Here is a 9710-nt window from a genome sequence, read left to right as displayed (position 1 = left end):
ACTTGATGGACACCCCAGCATTGCAATAAAAACTTGGTTAATAAAAAAAAAACACCCCAGCATTGCGTGTTGCGCCCTCCCTCTCTTGGGGTGCAGTACTACGATACCGCTGGGGTCATTTAAACCCCCAGAACTAAGCCTCTACTTCAGTCAATCCTCTTTGCTCTCCACCCGCCATTTTCATTTCTTCCGACTTTCTTCAATACGATTTTTGAACGTTAGCCATTACGCTTTCCTCTGTATATATAAAAGTAAAAAAAATTTCACTTCCGAATAGAATTGATCATTTTTTAATTGTGTTTTTCAGCAATTAATCGTTGCTCGATGAAAAAATTTGAAGTTCAAAAAAATCACTTTCCTCCCCCAAATTTCGATTTAGTCCCAGGGGATGTGAGAATTTTATTATTTTTCCCGGGGAAAATTTATCAGAATTCAATCACTAGTTGATAAATTAATAATCCTTTGTGCTAAGAAAATCGACAGGGATAAAAAACTAGGATATGAAATTAACAAATTCGTTCTTACCTTTTAATTATCAGCTAAAATACAATATTTGAAAAAAACGATGACTAGCACACATTCGGGAATCCCTTTGTCATCTTACAAAAGTACTAAATCGATACAATATTTTTTTCTTCTATTCAATATTGTAAACGCTAAGCACCTTACGAGCTTCAATAGCAATTTCGTTGCGTCGTGTTTTTTTAGGAAATAAATGTAACAATTGTGATAACTACTCCGTTGATTTCCATTTTAATTTTAATCGAAAGAATTACCAGTGACAGCTCTTAAGACCGTGGGATCAGAATTATTACATTTATTCATCAGCGAATACTGCAAATTGAAAATAAAAAATTTGTCATCCTTTTTTCTATTGTTTTTTAATCGTTATAACAATAAATAAGTCAATAGATTAATACCGTAACGATAGAATACTCAGTCACGTAGAAAATTAAGTACGAATAATGGTTTTTGTGCTTGAAAATAAAACAATTATTCTCATTGACACATTAAACATGAATGAAAAAAAAAACAGAGGGAGTACTTGAGTTTGATTTTTGGAATGTTTCCACCTTAACTCAACTATACATCAGGCTTTATTTTTTTTTTCTATGAATAAACCTGAATTCCACCTGTTTGTTGGGGTTATTGGAAGTATTGATCTCAAAAAATACGAAAAACTCTCACTCCAACGCATTTCAACTATTTAAACAAAACTATTTAAACTTGAATCACATGTTCTTTCAAATTCCTCCACTTAAATGAATATCAGTGAACCCAATGAATTCATTGGGAAATTATTCAATTCTAACTCATTGGCTTGAAAATTCAATTCAATTAATAACTCTCGAACACTGGAAATTAGAGTCTAGTATTTTCATTCGTTAGTATCCATCGACTCATTACAGAATGGCATTAGTCTCACCATTGGCAGCTATTTTATTAGGCTTCGATTGTTGCACGTAATTGTACATTGTTTGGAGAGGAACATGAAGAAGCTCCACGATTTCTAAAAAATTTGGCTCTGCAATAAAAAAATAAATCAAATTATGAGTATGAGATCTCATTAAAATTTCCAATCCATCAATATTAATCAACACGAGGAGAAATTGAATAATTAATAAAACAAACCATTTTCCGGGGTGATGTACCCATGTCTGATCAAAAAATCAAGTGCAACTGGAATCGACGTAGTCTTAAAATGGGGTGAGAGTATCCTCTCGATGCATTCATTAACTGGCAATAACTCAAACATCTCCACTTCGCCATCACTATTGCTTGGCACAAAATTTGGTGGCAATTCCAGATCGAATACGAACTCTGTATTGGGAAAGAGGCCTCTCTCACTCTCGAAGAACAGTGAAACACAGCCAGCACTTTTGAGATTGGTAAGTAAATTCGTTGGAATGCTACCCTCCTCACCAGCCTCCTTGATTGCTGTCTCGTTAATACCAAAACCCACGCTCAATCCACCACTGATCATGTTGTCCCAGTAGCCAGGCCATGTTTGTTTAGTGGGACTACGTTTTTGGAGCCAGATTGATAATCCCTTCACTGGATCCATCACGTACCCGTTGATGTCTACTCCGTATTTTCTTATTCCAAATAGGCCTATGGATTTTTAAATATTCAAAAGAATTTTATTAAATACTTTTCCCCTCATGTATCATATTCCAAATTCATTCGATGCGCGACGACGATATTTCAATAAGACTTTATCGAAAAGAATGACAATTTATTAAAAATAATAATTATCCAGTTAGAAAATACTCACTAGTCGCGGAGCGATCCATTTCCAACAGAGGTGGAGTATTGAATTGAGCACGAACTTCGTAACGCTCTTCCCTCCAGCCCCTGAGGGTAACAAATTTACCACTAGCTTTCCACTCCCTCAGGACTTCATCAATACGTGCACTCCTTTCAGCATAACCACGAAACGCTGGATTCAGCTGGACACAATCAGGTTGAATCTCAAATACCTGGAGTAAATAAAAGAGAATAATTAAAAATAAAGCCACATGACCCCCTCAAATTCAATTAACAATCATATAATCACTTGTGGATAGTTCACCAATTCCTTCATGACATCAGATCTAACGAGTCCCACCTGTTGTCCATCCACCACGAAAGCCCTGCATTTCCCTGCATGAAACCCTGAAAAAGAAATAAAAAATTACCACTCGTCTCGACACTCATAAATTCATTAAATCAATCAGACTATTTAATTTATCATAATTAATCACCTGTCTGGAATTCATAAAGCACACATCATTAAAAAAATAATAGTAACAAGTCATCAGGAAAACCAGATGTTTTGACAATTGAAATAATTCAAGGATAATTTGTAATTGCTCTCATTAATTCTCACAAATTCTTCCTGGATTGCAAAATAATCCATCACCAGTGCCAAATTCCCAGCTACATCGATAACTATTTTTACATGAACTCAACCTTGATTCATTAAAACGTCGCATATTAATACTAATAATAACAACTCTTCACGAATTCCGAGAGGAATTCGCGTGTTTTGCAAAAGCATAAATATGTCAGGTGACCTTCATTTTTTTTTTTCTCATACAACAGGAATGAACGAGGAAAACAGAAATTCTCGGCAAGGAAAAAATGAAAATGAGGAAAGAGTTGAAAAATAACGTGGAAAAATATTTGGGATGTCGAGGCAGTTAGAGGGGTGAGGATGATTTTTGGTTACAAAAAATCAACAACTGCTAGATCAATATCTGGCCACCCCTTCGGAGTCGAGGCAATTTCTACTGTAATAATAAAGGATACAGGGAAATTGATGGATATTTTTTAGGTGATGTTAATAAAAAAATCATAAAATCGTTACCTGACAGGTAAAAACAGTTGAATTTGTTGGCAATTTTGAGTAATCGTGACATTGGTTGTGTTTCGGTATCCGCCATGATGCTCGTCACAGCTTTTCCTTCACAGCTTCACAAATCACCGCCTCGAGGAGTTGATTTTAAAAAAATTCCTAATCGTAGAAACCACCCATCAACCTCAGACGATCGTTGAATCCTGTTTTAACTCGTTATTTTGGTTTTATCCCAGGGATTTTGCTCGATTAATTTTCGATTAATCGTGTACGCTTTGGGGAAGAGCTTTGACACCAGCGGATGTTCCTGCGCACTTCAATCCACTTCAGTCTTTGTGTATGTGACCGGATAAAATAAATAAACAGTAGAACGTCAATTATTCTGTAAGAAAAAAATTGAAAGGCTGAGTTGATTAATTCAGATGAGATTATTTTGTTTTTTTCTTACCGCTCACTATTGGTTTTCTCGGTTTTGTTTCGTTTTTTTTTATTAATATCGTTTTTTTTTATTTATTATTATGCAGAAAAGAGGAATTTATAATTTTCAGAAGAATTCCAGAGACAGAAATTTTATGACAGGGAAAAACGTCTTCTTTGGGGACTCGATGATTATTCTGTGAGTCATTGACAGGAAATTTCAAATCGTTTAGTTATTGTGAATACATTGGACTCTGTCGGTAAGCTAGGTAATTGCGGAGGGGAGTTTCAGTCGATTTTGGTGTGTGAAGTGTTGAGAAGAAATTCCGAAGAAAAAATTTGTTATAAGCCTAACGATAATTTGAAATGAAGGAGAAAGTAAAAAAAAGCAGAAAAAAGATTGTCCCAGAATCAGATTCTGATTATGACTCGTCTGATGAAGAGGTGAGCTCTAGGGGTTTAATTGAAGATTATTTTGAATTTCCAAGGGGTTAACCTAAAAAATCTCACGTGTTTTTGGGATTTGCAGCTGCAGGAGGCGTTTGCCAAAGGATTGCTCAAACCAGGATTAAATTCCATCGTCGTAACTGAGAAGAAGAAGACGAATAATAATATAGTGAGTCCCTGAAAAATAATATGAGATTATTTATTTATTTATTGGGATAATTTATTTACAGGCCCAATTGAAGAGGAAAACTGAAGAAATGAAATTGAAACTTCCCTGGATAGAGCGTCTCGATATAGTGAATCCTCCAGCTCCTTTGGCCCCGGAATTAGCCCTCCAGCTTCAGGAGACAGAGGAACGTCGTTTAAAACTCGCAAAAGGAAATAAAAAGCTCCCTCAGTACAAACCTGGAGAGGATCCAGTGGTGAATGACTTCAAACGAGAGACAATGTTCCATCGTCAGGCCCAGTCAGCTGTGATGGATGGCATCACGAGAATAAAAAAATTGGGGGTACCCACGATTCGCCCTGACGATTACTTCGCCGAAATGGTGAAGACTGACGAGCACATGCACAAGGTCAGAGAGAATCTGGCGAGAAAGCAGCTGGCGACTGAGAGATCTGAGAAGGTGAGACAGCTGAGGCAGCAGAGAAAAGTGGGAAAGCAAATGCAGATCGAGGCGACTCTGAAAAAACATGCGGAGAAGAAGAAAATGCTGGACGAGGTGAAGAAGTACAGAAAGGGAATTAGAAAGGATTTGGATTTCTTGGATGACAAGAAGACTGCGAACAGGAGTGGGTCTGATAAAGGGAATCCGAGGAGGAGGAAGGGGATTGAGAGAATGAAGATGAAGAACTCAAAATTTGGATTCGGGGGAAAAAAGAGGGGCAGCAAAATGAATACCAGGGATAGTGCAGCGGATGTCTCTGACTGGAAAAGACCTAGCAAATTTCCCACTAAAGGGGGAAAGGTCAAGAAAATGGCGAAAAAGGCGATGAGACCGGGGAAAAATAAAAGAGTCAGCATCAAGGCGAGGAGGAATTAATTCTTAAGGATTACTTTGTACAATAAATTCGATAATCGTAAGTCTAATAGTTCAATTTTTTAAATCCCTCTTTGTTGGATTTCTTTTGCTGCATGAATTATTATTATTTTCTCTTCGAGTGCTGGGGTTGCATTTCTCTTTTTGATGACGACAGAAAATACAGAAAGGGAATTTTTGAATGATTTGGATCTGTTGGGGAATTTATTTTTTAGAGACGAGGAATTGTTTTTTCGACAATAAATATGTTTTTAATAGACATACATCTCGTACGAGGTTACACGATATTAATACATGGTCATTTAACTGTCCAGCAATCAAACACGTTTTGTATTTTTTTAATCCTTTTTTCATCTTTTTTTTATGTTTTTTTTTTTGCTTTTTTCTTTCTTGGTTGATTTAATAGTGTTATACATTTTGGTAAATAATCGTCATTTTTTTTTCTTTACTCATGAAGCTTTTTTTTCTCACAATCGAAGCAATTTTTGCATAATAAAATTAAATGGAATCTGAAGAATTGAAAATTTTGAAAGTGCTCCCTCCATTGTTTTTAAATACAGTGATTTTTTGTCGAATTACTCGTCTAATTCTCTAGGTTCAATTTTTGACACTTAATTTTTTACAATTTTCACTTTTATCTCCACAATTATATCAAAAATTCATCGGGTGCTTTCATCTCTATTTTTTTTCACATTTTTATACCCTGCGCACCAGGAACTTAATTCAAGAATTGATAGTTTACAAATTTATTTACCAATTTATCACCATTTTTTATAAATCAGTGGAAAAAGATTTTTTTTTGTATATTTTGTTTCATTTGTTTTTTTTTTCACACGAGGCCTCGAGTAATTAAAGAGGAACGCTTCATATCTCCATTCATTTTTGTACAATTACTCAAAAGAAAGTGAAAACCAAAAAGATAAATAATCCATAATGATTAAATTAGTCATGACAACCCAGGAAAATGAAAATGAATTTTGTCTCTCTTATTTTAATTCTTCATGCATTGGAGGATTGTTTAATTTCTTTCTTTGATAAATTAGTTGTTTACCTTCTATCCGTAATTATAGACCTTAAATTATGTACCCTAGACTTGGTGTCCAGCACCAAACATCCACATTCACTCCATCCCCCTCCCCCATCCCTCCCCTCACCATCTTTTTGGTTTTCTCAATTTTGTTAAAGTTTCACTCTTCAACTTAAATGGTTCGTCTATGTATGACACAAATTACAGAAGTTAAAACGACTTTGGGCTGTCTTATCTGTTCATTTTCACACTCGTACTTGTCATCTATGGTACAATTAAATTTTATCACTATTTATTTATATCAGAATCGAGACGATTTGAGTCTTGTTTAACTTTGTAATCTTTCCCCACCGATACAATCACATCGACTCAACAATTTTCTTCTTCCTCTCCTGACATTTGATTCAACTCCAAAAAAATAATCGATTATCTGTATACACTGGATGGAAAATAATTCGCGTATCTGAATAATCCAATGATGATAAACTCGTCCCTAAAACACGAATTATCTCTTATCACTTTCAACATCCGTAATTCTCTAGTCAATTCGATAAAACTAGGCAAACAAGAAAAATGAAAAAAAAAAAAGAACATCAAATCCATACGTTAAAGTTACTCTTTGGTTAAAAAAATTGAATGTTATTGTACGTGATTTCAAGTCTAAAAAACTTTTATCATGACTAATTGATATCTGAATGTGAACAAATAATATTAAAAAAGAAAACTCGAGATAACAGAGACCAGCTCTGTTGCAACAGACTCAATACTTAATATAAAATGTTGAAACATTTTCGCTAGGTAAAGAAAACAATCAGAGAAGATGAAAAAAAAAATTGAGAGTAAACTCAAAGTTAATGGGCGTAAATGGATTAATAATTTTGAGACCGCTGATAACGGGCTCGACGAGCTTGAGTCGATGGCAACAATTCTCCCATTCTTGAGATCGATAACAACCTGGAATTAGGTACTAACAATTTCTTTCCTCATTTTCTGCTTGATATGTCGTCTCTTCACATCCCGACGATTTCAAACACATAAGAGACTCGTAAAAATCTCCCCCTATTCCCACCCCTCGATCAATTTTCAAACCTTGCAGGTACTTATCTGAGATTCCCCCCCTCCAACAATTCATTTTTCTTTTAAACCTATATCTCTACGTTTTCGGCATTCGCAAATGATTTCAGTGTTGACATTACGACAGATCGGCTTGCAGATCGGTCCAGCCGATGATTTTAACTCACCGACCATTTGAGACATCATCAAAGTATTTTAAACATCGTCATTAATCCTATTGAAGCAATGACGTGCAAAGGGAGAAAAGCATTTACTGGTGTACACGCCACCAGGATTGCTGAAATTTTTCATGGAGTTTTTTGCAAATACCCGCCAATTTCCGTCACATTCCAGGATCATTTGAGGCATCACCAGCTTCGCCCTCAGCTTCGGTTCCACTGTCATCGACATTCTCACCAGATTCATCCCCTTCCTCCAGCGTCACCTGAAAATGAATCCTGTCCGAGGACTGATCTCCACTCCTGTCATCAGGTGGTGGTGATGGCGGTATCATAGACTGATACCAGTCTCTGTTCTCCTCAAGTGTATCAAGAATCTCCTGTGCATCTGGGTGAACGAGATCAGCCCAGGTCTCCCACAGGGGATGAACGATATAATCAATGAATCCAACTTGGGTTTTTTCGATTGTTGCACTGTGTCTGTCGCACATTGGACTTATATCCATGTTCTGCTCTCTCTCGCGGTCACCCTGGAGGAAGAACTCCTCCATCAGGAGTGTCACCCACTTTCTGTAGAGATCCAGGGGTTTTGTGGGATTGGAGAGGTCAGCGCAGTGCACCAGGTTCTCAAGAACTTGAATTCTGTCGGTGTAGTTGTCCAGGAGTAGAACACCTGATCCCGCAACTTTCTTTGTTTCGACCATTGTCTTGAGATCAGCCAATAGGGACATGTGCTTCGACATGTCTGTGGACAGCACCATGTCTATCACCATTTTTCTCAGGGTCTGACGCTGTTTCTTTGTCATGTTGGCGAATATGTCACAGCCCTCGTTTTGGAGGAGTTTGAATGCCACTGCCAGGTGGTGATTCTCCAGGACAGACTCGTCGTTGTACATGAGAGCCAGTTCCGAGCCTGAAATCATCAGTTTATTTTTTCTATTTAATTTCCATAGAAAAATAAAAATATACATAATAAAATTCAATTCAATATATTCTTGTCATAGATATATAAATTGAAATTTCAATTTTAAAATTAAAAATTAATCTTTTGACATATGCAATTGAGTTTTGTATTTGAAAAATTGAAATCCTTGAAAACTCACTTGAATTAATGAGGAACTGATTGGTGAGGCCCGGATGATCGACGTCATGTATCGTAGCAGCGAATAGAGCTGCAGTAATTTCGAGTGGTGTAAAGACCGACTGTAATGATAAAAAGAAAAATAAGTGAATAAAATACCGTGAAAGCCCTGAAACACCTGAAATCAATATCAAAGACATTAACTGACGATTTTACCTCTAGCGCCGGTGTATTGAGTAGCGTATGCGTCGATTGTGTGACGTCAGCTGCATGAAGGCTGTTGTGAAAGGGATTGTCCTTGACATAGTGATCCTCAAGTGTCATCATAAATGTGACAAATGTTTTCGGTGGTATTGCCAATGATTTCAGTAGATCTCTGCTCTGAAATGCTGTGTAGGCCACGCAGGTCAATGGTCTGTTGTTACTGAGCTCGGCTATTCTGAATATATCGATTCCCCACTTGTCGATATCCGAAAGAACCTATAAACAATAAATTTACAACTCTGATTATAAAAAAAAATGGACAATTTTCTACCGAAAAAAATCAATGCTTCAATAATTTTGGAAATATCTCAGAAACTGAGGGAGATCGTTGAATTTTCGTTAGAACCTTTTTTATTGCACCAATCAAGAGTCATAAAAAAGGTATTAACAAAAATTTCGCTATCTCGTTTTATTTACGAGATATTTATCGGTTTCGTTACGAAAAATTTGGGTGTTCATTTTTTATTTTATTTTTATTTGCAAAGATTAAGATTTTTATTTATTGAGAAACAGTTACATCGATTAATCGATTAATTGAACGGTTAACGTTAATTTCCACGCAAATACCCAGATGTTCAATACACGTGTTCTCCACGGATTGACTATAAAAATAAAGAAAATTTGCATCCATTATTTTCCTGGTGCAGCTATTTCTCGTTCAGAAAATCCTATTTTAATTGTGAAATGCAAGGCGCAGTATTTTAAAATTCTTCCCACGCTCAAAACCCGCGTAATTTCATCAGAGAGTAAATTAAAAATAGAGAGAAATAAAAAAACACAAAGGGAATATCCAGGAAATGCATTTTTCATCAGTTTATGCCCTCTCCTTTATCAAACTTGAAATTAAAACGAAGAGAAAAAAAAA

At 36.0% G+C, this 9710-nt stretch overlaps 3 protein-coding genes across 3 annotated transcripts in view; 1 reads left to right on the top strand and 2 right to left on the bottom strand.

The window, feature by feature from the left end:
• Positions 1-514: 514 nt before the first annotated feature.
• LOC105267136 (uncharacterized protein YJR142W) lies at positions 515-3833 on the bottom strand. Its single transcript, XM_011305787.1, has 6 exons — positions 3786-3833; positions 3350-3719; positions 2558-2655; positions 2276-2480; positions 1633-2112; positions 515-1525 (listed from the first exon to the last, which is right to left on the bottom strand). Exons 2-6 carry the CDS (start codon positions 3423-3425, stop codon positions 1404-1406), a joined length of 981 nt encoding a protein of 326 aa, XP_011304089.1. The 5' UTR covers positions 3426-3719; positions 3786-3833; the 3' UTR covers positions 515-1403.
• A 3-nt stretch (positions 3834-3836) lies between these two features.
• LOC105267145 (probable rRNA-processing protein EBP2 homolog) lies at positions 3837-6159 on the top strand. The gene is made up of 4 exons (XM_011305800.1): positions 3837-3953; positions 4024-4198; positions 4284-4370; positions 4432-6159. Exons 2-4 carry the CDS (start codon positions 4121-4123, stop codon positions 5242-5244), a joined length of 978 nt encoding a protein of 325 aa, XP_011304102.1. The 5' UTR covers positions 3837-3953; positions 4024-4120; the 3' UTR covers positions 5245-6159.
• dnc (phosphodiesterase dunce) overlaps positions 6062-9710 on the bottom strand; it is a gene marked incomplete in the record, with an annotated part of 36684 nt that continues 33035 nt past the window's right edge. Inside the window, 3 exon segments of the mRNA XM_011305822.1 lie at positions 6062-8413; positions 8604-8703; positions 8798-9061. Of these exon segments, the coding sequence (XP_011304124.1) occupies positions 7665-8413; positions 8604-8703; positions 8798-9061 (1113 nt within the window).

Source organism: Fopius arisanus, unplaced genomic scaffold (assembly GCF_000806365.1).
Source record: "Fopius arisanus strain USDA-PBARC FA_bdor unplaced genomic scaffold, ASM80636v1 scaffold00002, whole genome shotgun sequence".
In the NCBI taxonomy this organism is placed as follows: Eukaryota; Metazoa; Arthropoda; class Insecta; order Hymenoptera; family Braconidae; genus Fopius; species Fopius arisanus.
The sequence above is the reverse complement of the archived record's forward strand: the minus strand, read 5'-3'. Positions and strand labels throughout refer to the sequence as shown.

Excerpts from the sequence above, each read along its gene's own strand:
- LOC105267145 (XM_011305800.1), top strand. The coding sequence starts at position 4,121 with ATGAAGGAGAAAGTAAAAAAAAGCAGAAAAAAGATTGTCCCAGAATCA. Across the intron at positions 4,199-4,283 it reads ATGACTCGTCTGATGAAGAG|CTGCAGGAGGCGTTTGCCAA; the intron begins GTGAGCTCTAGG and ends TGGGATTTGCAG. Across the intron at positions 4,371-4,431 it reads AGAAGACGAATAATAATATA|GCCCAATTGAAGAGGAAAAC; the intron begins GTGAGTCCCTGA and ends ATTTATTTACAG.
- LOC105267136 (XM_011305787.1), bottom strand. The coding sequence starts at position 3,425 with ATGGCGGATACCGAAACACAACCAATGTCACGATTACTCAAAATTGCC. Across the intron at positions 2,113-2,275 it reads AATGGATCGCTCCGCGACTA|GCCTATTTGGAATAAGAAAA; the intron begins GTGAGTATTTTC and ends AAAAATCCATAG. Across the intron at positions 1,526-1,632 it reads GTACATCACCCCGGAAAATG|AGCCAAATTTTTTAGAAATC; the intron begins GTTTGTTTTATT and ends TTTTTATTGCAG.